The following is a 15447-nucleotide window of genomic DNA, read 5'->3' as shown; positions in this document are numbered from 1 at the left end:
ATCCACATTTAACAGCCCTCTAAAGTGTATTTATACATATTGTACATATAGTACTGTATATATCTGGTATCTCTCTTGAAGCATCTTTACTGTCTATACCTGCCCTGAGCCACTTGACAGGCGGAGCTCTAATATCTTGACCTGAGTATACGACTCGACATGATGAGCTCGTGTGTGATAAATGGCACCGGGCTGATTTTTGGGTATTTTGTTTCACCACCACCGTCACTGTGTTGGCTTAGCACATTAAAACCAACAGGCCTCATTAAGCTCGCCTGTCTCACAGTAAACTGGATTTAATCAGGTTGTCTCCTTCATTTAACACACACAGGAGTGCGTGCACACACACACACACACACGCGCGCACGCACGCGCACACACACACACACACACGCACACGCACACGCACACGCTTGTGCAAATTGTTATACTTGGCGAGTGTAAGCAGCAGCAGCAGAGTTGCTCAGTCTGAAACCCCAAAAGCCTAATATCTCCCCTGGTCCAAAGGGGGATTCCCTCTTATGCTAGCGGTTAAGACGCTTGGCTTCGAGTGTTCCTTCCCACGCGGGAGACCCGGGATCGAATATCAGGTGTTATTGGGGTGTGTGTGTGTGGGGGGTGTGTGTGTGTGTGTGTGTGTGTGTGTGTGGGGGGGGGGGGGGGGGGGGGGGTGTAACAGGGTAGCTCAATCTGAAGCCCAAAAGCCAGTATATCTCTCCTCTGGACCAATGAGGGGATCTTGTCCTAGCGCTAGCGACGATTACTAACAGGATATAGAGCTATAGATTTAACTCTTATATAGAGGGTCTGGCGTGGCGGGTGGAAACATCATAAGTTCAAAACTGTTAAGGTTCTTGCAGACTGGACTCGTTTTACGGAAAACCGGCGGAAAAATGCTGCTAAAAACCCGAAAAAAACAGCAGTGTGCACAGACCTTTACTGTTACAAAAACAGCAAAAGTAGCAGATGGACAAGCTCAAAATGCGTCGCTTGTTGCCACATTTCAAGCTTGAAGAGCACGAAATAAAAACATTAAAATATGCAGAAAAGAGGTTTCTGCCCGACAGCAACAATAGCCCTTACTGTATGTAAGTGATTTTACTCGAGTCAAATATTAACTACAGGACTTTTACACATACACAATCTACATTGTGGTATTGCTATAGCCTGGTTAATAAACCTGACCGAATCAGCCGTTGGCAAAAAAAAATTGCCTACCAGCGGATTACGGTCTGGCGAGGCTCAGTAGCACGCCTCTTTCCTACAACCGAGAACAGGTCGGACCAATCGGGACACGGTATGCAATATGGGCGGGCTTTGGTACAGTGACGTTCAATGCTTGAGACTTTTGACTGACAGTAGCTCTGACCAATTGCGTCAAAGAGAAAATGTTGGAACCCGCCCCCCGGGAAATGAAATCCAAGTGGAGCCAGCCCAGACTAATATACCGCGACAGTGTTGTGTGATATTAGTCTGGCTTATTAGCCAGGCTAGTATTGCTACTACCTGAGTACTTCTTCCACCACGCACACACACACACACACACACACACGCACGTGCACGCACAAGCACACACAGCTGGGTGTAGTGGAGTGTTTTAAGACCTTGCTGGTGTGCAGTCGACAGTCACTGATGAAGTCTGCCACTCCTTTGGTGTTCCACAGCAGCTTGGTGAGGCCCGGCTGGAACTTCTTATCCAAGAACGCGATGCGCTCCCTGAACAGATCCAGCTCCGCTGGGGAGAGCGCCTCCATGATCCTGGCACGCACACACACACACACACCCCACACAAGCAGAAACAGATTCAAGTAAATATTAGTGTTTGATGTCATTGAAGAAGCACTGTGTGTGTGTGTGTGTGTGTGTGTGTGTGTGTGTGTGTGTGCGTGCGTGCGTGCGTGCGTGCGTGCATGCGTGCAACATGCAAAAGCAGAGACGTTTCTGTGGCTACCAAGGTGGGGGGGGGGACTTTTTTTTTAACCGGCCCACATGTGCGTTCCTCAGCCGCATGCACGTGCAGACATTCACAGAAAACCGCCCAATGCTAGCACCGCAGAATTTAACTAATTGTTAACCGTTTAATTGAAGAATATCTTAATGGCGATTAATTGTTAAAACCCCTACATAGTAACACAAAAAAATGCATGTGTGCGTGCGTGCGTGCAACCGCCAGGCTGGGAGAGGAGAGGGCTCATACTGAAAGAAAAAAAGAATGAGGCACACATTTCAACAACAGGAAATGTTTGACAGAGCAGGCCTTTATGACAGAACGTCACGTCTGCACTGCAGCGATGGTGGCCTTTGCATTTCATCCCCTCTCTCTTTCTCTCCACACACACACACACACACACACACACACACACACACACACACACACACACCCCAGAGCAGAGTCACGTCACCGGCTGACACACACCAGGCACCCCCCTCCCTCCAACACGGCTTTGGCACTGTGCACGCACTTGACCTTCCACTGGGCCTCAGCTTGTGTTATGAGCATTAAGCATATGCATGACTGGCCAGACAAGCAGCCAAACACACGCATGCACGGACACACACGCACGTATATATATATATACACACACACACACACACACTGTATATATATAATCATGTGACAACCATGAAAATTTTCCGCCCAAATGTCTATTTCTCAAGTTCTGATATACTTGCGGACACACACACACACACACACACACACACACACACACACACACACACACACACACACACACACACACACACACACACACACACACACACACACACACACACACACACACACACACACACACACGGTGCAGAAAGAGTTTGCTCTCATTTCTAGAGCTCAGTGTGCTGAGCTTAGCAGGGTTTCTCCCAGGATTACTGTACTGCACTGCCATTTGCACCCGACTGTCAGAGAGACACTGTGCGTGCGTGCGTGCGTGCGTGCGTGCGTGCGTGCGTGCGTGCGTGCGTGCGTGCGTGCGTGCGTGCGAGCGACGCCGTTTGTCCTCTCTTGGGCCGTTTTAGCATAAGGTCTATCTCAGCAAAACTCCCTCTATTTCATCGTGTTCATAATGTTCATAATGTTGCAGCAACAATACTCGAATGCTAAGTAGTACAAAATGACAATGTGTTTGACACATGCTGTGACTTGGCACAAAGTCTCCAGAAAAACATATTTTTTTTCTCTCTTTTTTGTACTTTAATCGTTATGCCCATTAATTCCTCCACACACATTGCACTGTTGTACCCTGTTGTTCCCGGTGAGGAGCCCCCACTGGGAGGATGTATTGTCGCGTCTCCGTCCTACTCCTCCCATTCAACATTCCCCGCTGACAGGCTCCACCCCCTGGCCCGCAGGAGTACGGGGCAATGACACAGATCACCCTCCACGCCCGGCCTCCCTCACCCGGACACGACCAGTTGTGATCATACGCATAGACGCTCGGCATGCCGGTTGCACTGCGGTGGATTGGACAAATAATCTGACCGATATGATACGTAAATGGCACACAGCATACAGCATCCATACAGTATGGATATCTGGTTGTCCAGAACTGCCAACAAACGGTACAACGGGTAGTATATAAGCGGGTGGGGAGTTCCTTGCATCGTTTCCGACTACGCCGGTGCCTAGTGATTTTAAGTTCGTTTTTTTTAGGTTTCAACCAAAGTACAACATCTCTATCCATGCCGTGTGTGTGTGTGTGCGTGCGTGCTTGTGTGTCAGACCTGTTGTAGTGGCTGACCAGTAGCAGCACACTGCCCCTGAGGCCCTGCAGGTCCTGACTGCGCTGGTAGATGGCAGACACGTAGTGGGGGATCTCAAACTGCAGCCGCTCCCAGTAATGGATCTCGCAGAACATCTTCAGCAGATTCCTGGACCACAACGCACAGACACACAAGTTTGTATTACTATATATTTGTGAGGACATAACGTTTTTAGGACGGCATTGAAAATAGCAAAACATTTCCAAAAATGCGCTTGTGAGGTTGTACGTCAGCTTTTTTTTGGTGCATGACATCTGCACATGACTGTATAAACCAGGCATAACTCTAACCCCAATTTCTAAACCTACCTTCTAAATCCCTTATCATAATTCTGCACTCCCAACCTCAATATTTTCCTATTTGTATAAAAAAATCTTGTTAAAACAACCCATTTCTCTTGTGAGAGCCAGAGGGAAATTGTCTTCACAATGTGAGCGCGCGCGCACGCACGCACGCACGCGCGCACGCACGCGCACACGCACACGCACACACACACACACACACACACACACACACACACACACACACACACACACACACACACGTGGAGTGTGTTTGTGCAGCCTCTGGACAGCAGAGACACAGGAGACAACGGCTCAGGCTGTGCTTGAATGTCTCCGTCCGTCCTGTGTGGCCGCGATGAGTAGTTAACCAATAGAACATGGGCCAATAAGACATGCTGTACACACAGCGGTATGTCTTCACTCAATGGCTTTGCGTGTGTCCCGACTGTGAGAACATCCGCACAGTCGCTAACATTACGAGTGCATGACCTCACAAATGTCTTTCGGAGTGTATACAAAAGCACTTCCAGCATAAATACGAAATGCAGGCACACCGTCCGGATCTGTGTATGTGCGTGCATGTGCGCACGTGTGTGTGCGTTCATGTGCGGCAGTGGTGCGTGTCTGACATCAATGTGCATGTGGAATCTGAAGCCACTTGATGTGGTTGTGATTGTGACTGCAGTCCATTACTCCACCCTGTCCCTATTTTGGCCATGTCATGATTAAAGATGGGTATCGTTAGGATCTTTATGAGCCTTTTATGAGTCTTAAATAAGAGGTCAACATGTTTAACAAAAAGCTTTTATTCTTTTAAGCCTTTTATTTAAGTCATATGAATAGACTAACATCATCTCCTTTATATAATAGTTGAGCTATTTGTGGATACTGAGCTGCATGTTTTATTTATTTTGATAATCTATTCTGTATTTACCTCTTACTAGTACAACTACTACAATGACAATAACAAATATATGCCTTAGACTCTGCAATACTATATAGCTACTGTAAACAACATCAAGGATAGGATAAAAAGGAAAAAATAATAATTAAATAGTGCATGACTGCACGTCTGTAGGAATCAAAAGAAATGTAATTATTTTAATACCCAGTACCCAACCATGTTCGGTTGGGTTTATATGAACATTGTGCAAAAGTACTTCTTTCTCGTCCTCATTATGATTAAAGGATTCATACCACTTTGGGAGGAAACCATTCCGGCTATGTTTGCTGTGGCAGTGGATCAGGGGTAGAGTGGCCTGTAGAGCAGCCGGATGGGAACCCGAGATTCCCAGTACGATCCCGGGCTCCCCAAGAGTTAGTGTCCTTGAGCAAGACTCTGAACCCCAAATTGCGCCGGATGTGCAGGTTGGTGCCTTGCATCGGTGTGTGAATGGGTGAATGTAATGTCTAAATCGCTATATAAATGCACCATTTACCATACAGACATTTTGATGAAGTATAAAAAAGGGGCTTCGGCCGCCTTTGCAGTACACAATGGTGCGGTGCGGTGCGGTGCGGTGCAGTGCAATACCGTACGGTACAGTGCGGTGCTGTGCGGTGCGGTACACCCACTTGTCAAAGTTGACGTCCAGCATGGCGCGGTTGTCCCTGCAGCGCACGATGAGCGGCCGCTCCAGGCGGCCTTGGCTCTGGTCATCCAGCCCCTCCTTCCACTGGTGGTACGACCTCCTGACCAACTCGTCAAGCACCTGGGCCAGCTGGCCATGGGCCAGCCGCACCTCGTCCTCCCTGGCCGTCTGGGGCAGGAAGTGGGCTTCTCGGATCACCTGGAGAGAGAGAGACAGAGAGAGAGGCGGAGGTGAGGTCAAGGCATAGCAACTACTCACTTAGTGCCAATCACGTGTTGTTTGGAGGCGTCTTTGTGTTTTTAGTTTTTACACTAGATGGCGCTCTTAGCCAACCTACGATCTACCGTTCGAGTCCCCGTGAAGCCAAAGAGCAGCAAATAACGTGGTCGCTAAAACTTGCCTCCTATCTACTTCCATGTTAGAGATTTCTTTTTTTGGAAAACTTTTATATACATTTCTGGCTTGTGACAAAATACTGCAGGATATTATGAGAAGAACTTTTAACCCAAAGTCCAAAAGGGTATTGTAAATGGTTAATGGTAAATGGTGCATTTATATAGCACCTTTATCCAAGGCGCTTTACATAATTTGTGCATTACATTCACATACACATATTCATACACCGATGGCGGCAGAAACCATGCAAGGCACCAATCAGCGCATCGGGAGCAATTAGGGGTTCAGTGTCTTGCTCAAGGACACTTCGACACTAACTCTGGGGGAGCCCGGGTTTGAACTGGCAACCTTGCGGTTACCATCCAGCCACTCTACCCCTGAGCCACCGCCGCCCATTGTCTATGCAAAAATGCAGTGAATGAGTAGTGCCCCTGGTATGGGAACGAAACTGAATGAAAAGGGACCTGACAATACGGCCTAATCATGGAACTCTGTCTAACCAATTCTTTGTGTGAATTTCAATAAATAATTCTCATCAGAATAGAGCTACAAATGCACAAGTATACATTGCTATAATTTTCTCAACTCCTTCACTACCACAGTTTAGTCATTCCATATTATTTGCACTACAATTTCCTGTAAAACTCTGCCTATTCCATATTTATATTATGTGTAATCAATTACCCCAAAGCAAAACTATTATGCTGTCTTGGAAGATGAGCAGTCGTTTTGGTTGGATGGTGCTAAAATATCAATCTACAGGGCATGTCCACAGTTGTGAGAAGAACGCAAATGTGGTCATGAAAAGAAATCATGGGCTCTGCACCGCCGTGCATACAGTAGGATGATTCAGTACTCAACGATTCATATGGGATATCATATTGAAAGCGGACATGCTCCCAGCGTGCAGAGTGCATGAACTCATTGATTTTATGGGAGCACGCATGAAAGCAGACACGCTCCGCATGCAGCGAATGGAAAAAGCATGTTATTACCACAACTAGCGCTGTACGGGGGATGAACTGGCTACGACCAGAGGAGACTACAGGGAAGCATGTTATTACCACAACTAGCGCTGTACGGGGGATGAACTGGCTACGACCAGAGGAGACTACAGGGAAGCATGTTATTACCACAACTAGCGCTGTACGGGGGATGAACTGGCTGCGACCAGAGGAGACTACAGGGAAACATGTTATTACCACAACTAGCGCTGTACGGGGGATGAACTGGCTACGACCAGAGGAGACTACAGGGAAGCATGTTATTACCACAACTAGCGCTGTACGGGGGATGAACTGGCTACGACCAGAGGAGACTACAGGGAAGCATGTTATTACCACAACTAGCGCTGTACGGGGGATGAACTGGCTGCGACCAGAGGAGACTACAGGGAAGCATGTTATTACCACAACTAGCGCTGTACGGGGGATGAACTGGCTGCGACCAGAGGAGACTACAGGGAAGCATGTTATTACCACAACTAGCGCTGTACGGGGGATGAACTGGCTACGACCAGAGGAGACTACAGGGAAGCATGTTATTACCACAACTAGCGCTGTACGGGGGATGAACTGGCTACGACCAGAGGAGACTACAGGGAAGCATGTTATTACCACAACTAGCGCTGTACGGGGGATGAACTGGCTACGACCAGAGGAGACTACAGGGAAGCATGTTATTACCACAACTAGCGCTGTACGGGGAATTAACTGGCTGCGACCAGAGGAGACTACAGGGAAGCATGTTATTACCACAACTAGCGCTGTACGGGGGATGAACTGGCTGCGACCAGAGGAGACTACAGGGAAGCATGTTATTACCACAACTAGCGCTGTACGGGGGATGAACTGGCTGCGACCAGAGGACACTACAGGGAAGCATGTTATTACCACAACTAGCGCTGTACGGGGGAAGAACTGGCTACGACCAGAGGAGACTACAGGGAAGCATGTTATTACCACAACTAGCGCTGTACGGGGGATGAACTGGCTACGACCAGAGGAGACTACAGGGAAGCATGTTGTTACCACAACTAGCGCTGTACGGGGGAAGAACTGGCTGCGACCAGAGGAGACTACAGGGAAGCATGTTGTTACCACAACTAGCGCTGTACGGGGGATGAACTGGCTGCGACCAGAGGAGACTACAGGGAAGCATGTTATTACCACAACTAGCGCTGTACGGGGGATGAACTGGCTGCGACCAGAGGAGACTACAGGGAGGCATGTTATTACCACAACTAGCGCTGTACGGGGGATGAACTGGCTGCGACCAGAGGAGACTACAGGGAAGCATGTTATTACTAGCCTGGTTAATAAACCAGACCGAATCAGCCGTTGGCAAAAAAAAGTTGCCTACCAGCGGATTTCGGTCTGGCGAGGCTCAGTAGCACGCCTCTTTCCTACAATCGAGAACAGGTCGGACCAATCGGGACACGGTATGCAATATGGGCGGGCTTTGGTACAGTGACGTTCAATGCTTGAGACTTTTGACTGACAGTAGCTCTGACCAATTGCGTCAAAGAGAAAATGTTTGAACCCGCCCCCCGGGAAATGAAATCCAAGTGGAGCCAGCCCAGACTGATATACCGCGACAGTGTTGTGTGATATTAGTCTGGCTTATTAGCCAGGCTATGTTATTACCACAACTAGCGCTGTACGGGGGAAGAACTGGCCGTGACCAGAGGAGACTACAGGGAAGCATGTTATTACCACAACTAGTGCTGTACGGGGGAAGAACTGGCTGCGACCAGAGGAGACTACAGGGAAGCATGTTATTACCACAACTAGCGCTGTACGGGGGATGAACTGGCTGCGACCAGAGGAGACTACAGGGAAGCATGTTATTACCACAACTAGCGCTGTACGGGGGATGAACTGGCTGCGACCAGAGGAGACTACAGGGAAGCATGTTATTACCACAACTAGCGCTGTACGGGGGAAGAACTGGCTACGACCAGAGGAGACTACAGGGAAGCATGTTATTACCACAACTAGCGCTGTACGGGGGATGAACTGGCTGCGACCAGAGGAGACTACAGGGAAGCATGTTATTACCACAACTAGCGCTGTACGGGGGATGAACTGGCTGCGACCAGAGGAGACTACAGGGAAGCATGTTATTACCACAACTAGCGCTGTACGGGGGATGAACTGGCTACGACCAGAGGAGACTACAGGGAAGCATGTTATTACCACAACTAGCGCTGTACGGGGGATGAACTGGCTGCGACCAGAGGAGACTACAGGGAAGCATGTTATTACCACAACTAGCGCTGTACGGGGGATGAACTGGCTACGACCAGAGGAGACTACAGGGAAGCATGTTATTACCACAACTAGCGCTGTACGGGGGAAGAACTGGCTGCGACCAGAGGAGACTACAGGGAAGCATGTTATTACCACAACTAGCGCTGTACGGGGGATGAACTGGCTACGACCAGAGGAGACTACAGGGAAGCATGTTATTACCACAACTAGCGCTGTACGGGGGATGAACTGGCTGCGACCAGAGGAGACTACAGGGAAGCATGTTATTACCACAACTAGCGCTGTACGGGGGATGAACTGGCTACGACCAGAGGAGACTACAGGGAAGCATGTTATTACCACAACTAGCGCTGTACGGGGGATGAACTGGCTACGACCAGAGGAGACTACAGGGAAGCATGTTATTACCACAACTAGCGCTGTACGGGGGAAGAACTGGCTGTGACCAGAGGAGACTACAGGGAAGCATGTTATTACCACAACTAGCGCTGTACGGGGGAAGAACTGGCCGTGACCAGAGGAGACTACAGGGAAGCATGTTATTACCACAACTAGCGCTGTACGGGGGATGAACTGGCTACGACCAGAGGAGACTACAGGGAAGCATGTTATTACCACAACTAGCGCTGTACGGGGGATGAACTGGCTGCGACCAGAGGAGACTACAGGGAAGCATGTTATTACCACAACTAGCGCTGTACGGGGGAAGAACTGGCTACGACCAGAGGAGACTACAGGGAAGCATGTTATTACCACAACTAGCGCTGTACGGGGGATGAACTGGCTGCGACCAGAGGAGACTACAGGGAAGCATGTTATTACCACAACTAGCGCTGTACGGGGGATGAACTGGCTGCGACCAGAGGAGACTACAGGGAAGCATGTTATTACCACAACTAGCGCTGTACGGGGGATGAACTGGCTGCGACCAGAGGAGACTACAGGGAAGCATGTTATTACCACAACTAGCGCTGTACGGGGGATGAACTGGCTACGACCAGAGGAGACTACAGGGAAGCATGTTATTACCACAACTAGCGCTGTACGGGGGATGAACTGGCTGCGACCAGAGGAGACTACAGGGAAGCATGTTATTACCACAACTAGCGCTGTACGGGGGATGAACTGGCTACGACCAGAGGAGACTACAGGGAAGCATGTTATTACCACAACTAGCGCTGTACGGGGGAAGAACTGGCTGCGACCAGAGGAGACTACAGGGAAGCATGTTATTACCACAACTAGCGCTGTACGGGGGATGAACTGGCTACGACCAGAGGAGACTACAGGGAAGCATGTTATTACCACAACTAGCGCTGTACGGGGGATGAACTGGCTGCGACCAGAGGAGACTACAGGGAAGCATGTTATTACCACAACTAGCGCTGTACGGGGGATGAACTGGCTACGACCAGAGGAGACTACAGGGAAGCATGTTATTACCACAACTAGCGCTGTACGGGGGATGAACTGGCTACGACCAGAGGAGACTACAGGGAAGCATGTTATTACCACAACTAGCGCTGTACGGGGGAAGAACTGGCTACGACCAGAGGAGACTACAGGGAAGCATGTTATTACCACAACTAGCGCTGTACGGGGAATTAACTGGCTGCGACCAGAGGAGACTACAGGGAAGCATGTTATTACCACAACTAGCGCTGTACGGGGAATTAACTGGCTACGACCAGAGGAGACTACAGGGAAGCATGTTATTACCACAACTAGCGCTGTACGGGGGAAGAACTGGCCGTGACCAGAGGAGACTACAGGGAAGCATGTTATTACCACAACTAGCGCTGTACGGGGGATGAACTGGCTACGACCAGAGGAGACTACAGGGAAGCATGTTATTACCACAACTAGCGCTGTACGGGGGATGAACTGGCTGCGACCAGAGGAGACTACAGGGAAGCATGTTATTACCACAACTAGCGCTGTACGGGGGAAGAACTGGCTACGACCAGAGGAGACTACAGGGAAGCATGTTATTACCACAACTAGCGCTGTACGGGGGATGAACAGGCTGCGACCAGAGGAGACTACAGGGAAGCATGTTGTTACCACAACTAGCGCTGTACGGGGGAAGAACTGGCTGTGACCAGAGGAGACTACAGGGAAGGGAGGGACGTTAACGGCACGAGTGAACCCCTTCCTGTGTTGAGGTGTCAATCAGCGTTGGATTTAATGGATCCCAATTGATATCGCTCCCTCTGGTCAGGAGCGTTTTATGGCAGGTGGACATACTGCAGGTGGACATACTGTACATCTTATCCTTGGTGGAATCAATAGTATCAATACTGCAATATAGAAACACCCTGTAACAAGTAGAAGTTCGGAAGTCAAAATGCAGTAATGCAGTAAAAGTACAAAGGTATTGGCAGGCATCAAAATGTACTTGAAGTACCAAAAGTAGAAAATACTCATTATGCAGTATGTCCCATTTTGTACTGTATCTGCAAGCTCACAGCAGATGGAAGGCATTGCTGTTGCGCGTTGCGGTGACTTGCAAGGCACACAACGGTCCTGACGATGGCACCGTGGCTGTACAATGACGTCACCGCCCAACCCATGAATTTTCACTATTTGACATATAAAGAAGTACATAAATGGATCAAAAAATCCAAAAAGGTAGCACATCCAAAGATTAAACAAACGGCGGACAAAGTACTCACAGTACTCACATGCCCTTCATCAGAGCATTTACGATGTGAAGGCTCTGATGAAGGCTGCATAGCCGAAACGCGCAAGCGTTCGTTTTTGGTGTGATTTTTTTTTAAATTCCTATTTTTTTTATGTATATTGGATTTGGGTTTGGCACTCCACTGAAAACCATTGCTGATGCGCAACCTCTTTTTCTCATTAAGTACATAAATGGTTAAGAGAATGCTCCCATTTTGTTGTTCCAAATAAAACCCTGATTAAAGAAAAGAAAGGAAAGGAAAGGAAAGGAAAGGAAAGGAAAGGAAAGGAAAGGAAAGGAAAGGAAAGGAAAGGAAAGGAAAGGAAAGGAAAGGAAAGGAAAAGAAAAGAAAAGAAAAGAAAAGAAAAGAAAAGAAAAAGAAAAGAAAAAGAAAGCCGAGTGGTTTAAGTTCCATATGAGCAGGGAGTGTTATTATTTTTACATTAGGACTGCACAATATAATAATACGCAGGAGGGGTGTTCCAGCAGTGCCGGCCGCTTGGCTGGATAGCTGTACATAAAAACATTTCCAGCTGGCCATTTCTTTAATGCCATTTTCATGAGCTGCACCCAGACTGATGTGAGGAGCTCTGCATCCTGCAGCAGAACAGAGCCTATAGCTGCTTTAACCCATTCTGACCTGAGATCAGATTCTAAAAATGTCTTCTACATCCTGACAGTTTTCTGAAAAAGCTATGTTTCTGTGTCAGTCGTTCTTCGATTTAAAAAAAAATAGCAGACCTACAAGCTCGTAGCGCGCCACTCGGTGGCGCGCTATGAGCTTGTAGATCTGCTATTTTTCAATAGCTAAAGCATAACATAATGCTAACACCAAAAGGGGTTCCCGCCCAAAATGCTTTAATACCGTAATGGAAGATCTGCTGCTGCTAACCATGCAGGGTCTGATTATCAAACGCATCCTTGTTCCGCTTTCACTCAGATCTTATTACCTCTCGGTAACCCACATTTCAAAACAACATGCTCATGCTTTGTAATAGTGCTTGTAGGCTACTGTAGGCCTATCTACGCTTTATTCTACCTTTGATACAGGTGACGGCACGGTTTTCTGCATTCGTATTTTGTTTTAAATAAGTTGAGGGCTGGGGGTGTGGTTGGGTGAGATGATGGTTGATGAATGATGAGCAAGCAGACTGTACCTACAGTACGTGTGTACGTGTGTGTATTGTGCCCGACACAATATGTAATGTTTTACCTATGTGTATTTGTATACAACTTTGTGTTGTATGTAACATTTTACTTATGTGAATAGGACGCCCTCGAAAATGAGATGCTGCATCTCAATACATTCTGACCATGACATTTTGTTATGTGACATGTTGGGTATCAGTGTGAGAAATGGATCTGGCGCAAGCCGTGTGACACATCTTAACAAGACCATTAGTAAAACATACTACACATCACATTCTGTATATAGACACTAGGTGCCGCGAATCTGCTTCTTTTGATGTTTTGGTGTGACGCTGTATGACAAAGAAAAACGCAAACAGTTAAAATATGGATATAAGAGTTGTCTCGAACCAAATATGTTCTATTTTTGTACTATTCTTTCGACACCTGTGTATTTATAGTCTGTATATGTATAGTCTCAATGCACTTTAACTTTCATCTGGATAATCCCTCACTGTTAGGTTCCACGTGAAAATTATGTATGAACTAATGATTGCTGGCTGTGTGACATTGGTTAACTAAGGGCCTGCCCCCTGCACCATGTGTGTACTTAAGCCTTACTGTGTTGCCCCCTCGGGCTATGACCTGACGAAGATGTAATTGACACATCGAAACGTTGTCGCTTTTTACTTGCACCGTTACAAATAAAATAAGGGCCTAAATCGTCTGAGCTGCTCAAGTGCCTTCTTGTTCGCATGGATATAAGACGTTTCTGCCATCAGCAACGACATTAGACACATCGTTTGTTCCTGTATCCTGTATGAATTGGTGCATCACAAATGATGTATTTATGATGTTGTGTGGCGCACGTCGGACCCAGTGTTTTGTCGAGTAGTGCACTGCTCGTCTCGATTAGCTAATGATGGTGAATTAGATTAGATTTCTTTATTTGATATACCCTGATAGTGTCCCTTGTGGAAATGTGCATTCTTCATTTGACCTGTTCGTACTAGGAGTAGTGAGCAGCAGCCAGCCACCACGCAGAGCTCTGGGATGTTGGTCAAGGGCAAAATGTCTTTCGTGGTGTGAGGAGGAAACCAGAGCACCCAGAGGAAACCCTATGCAAGCACACGGCGGAGAACGTGAAGACTTCACGCACATTTAAGAACCCCTGCCTGGGTTCGACCTTCTGGCTCTGAAGCAACAGTGCCCACCCACTGTGGCCCTGTTCTCTGTTCTGCCCATGGAAGATGGAATCAGATCATTGAAATAGGCCTATATGCAGAGGACTTTATATATTTATCCTTTACTGTATAAACATGTTGGATATTACTAGTAGTGTTGATTTTGTCGACATAAAACTATGATGAAAAATCTTTTCACTGAGTAAAACCAAATAAATACTAAGCTGGGATGACCAAAACTAAGACAAAATATATTGACAATTTCGTCAACAAATAAAAACTAGACTAAAATGTTAGGGAGCGACTAGTGGAGAAGAGATCCAGAAGAACTACAAGACAAGTCATGTTATGCTTGTTTGCATGCTGAAAATTGCAGATCGTCTATTCTCAGCATGCAACAAAGTCTAAAATCAGCCTAATATGACGCCATCGAGGCAATACATTTTAGTCGACTAAATCAACCGTAGATTTAGTCGACTAAGATCTTATGATATTTTGTCGACTAAAACTTAAACTTAAACACTAAAACATTTCAGATGACTAAAATGTGACTAAAACTAAATTAAATGTTATTCAAAAAACTGTGGCTATTCTAAATCCAAATCTGCTGTCAGAATTACTAGTGGCCAAATAATAATTGTGTCCATTGCGCAGTGTGTTTAGCTGTCGCGTGGTAATATCTGAAAGCGGCATGAGTCTAAAGAAAATAATAAACCCGCACACAGATAGTGTACTTTATTGACCACGTTTTGAGCCAACAGCCTGCATTGGGGACTGATGTTGGCTTATTACAGTACGTAGATGGATGGAGCCCGCACACCATATAAGGTACAAAAGCAATACTTATATTCTACCTCCTCTCTTATTACAGTATGCCACTGTGCAACACCCTTAACAGCATTACTACTATGTGTCACACAAAAGCAGCAAAACATTGCTGATCTTCAAGCACATATAGTGTGTCATATCGCAACACATTTTGAGCTTGTAGATCGGCTATTCGTTATTTTTGGACATATGGGGTTTCCACCCGACAGCAACGACATGCAATGTGTGATAAACGTGCATATTGCAAATCAGGACATGGATTAAATCCACATACAGTAGATCTTTGAATATTGTTTTTCTATATTGATTGTATTGAATTTA

The 15447-nt window shown here is 47.0% G+C and overlaps 1 protein-coding gene across 1 annotated transcript in view; it reads right to left on the bottom strand.

Annotated features, from left to right (window-relative positions):
* The window catches only part of LOC306913850 (dynein axonemal heavy chain 2-like), a gene marked incomplete at its 3' end in the record, with an annotated part of 263300 nt that overhangs the window by 152704 nt on the left and 95149 nt on the right, over positions 1–15447 (bottom strand). The window contains exons 14-16 of the mRNA XM_079490662.1: positions 5619–5833; positions 3721–3867; positions 1605–1758 (exon numbers count right to left, since the gene is read on the bottom strand). Coding sequence (XP_079346788.1) covers positions 1605–1758; positions 3721–3867; positions 5619–5833 — 516 coding nt within the window. The remainder of the gene's footprint in view (positions 1–1604; positions 1759–3720; positions 3868–5618; positions 5834–15447) is intronic.

The sequence above is a fragment of the Electrona antarctica genome, assembly GCF_951216825.1.
Source record: "Electrona antarctica genome assembly, chromosome: 21".
NCBI classification, from domain to species: Eukaryota; Metazoa; Chordata; class Actinopteri; order Myctophiformes; family Myctophidae; genus Electrona; species Electrona antarctica.
This window is presented reverse-complemented; position numbering and strand designations above follow the sequence as displayed.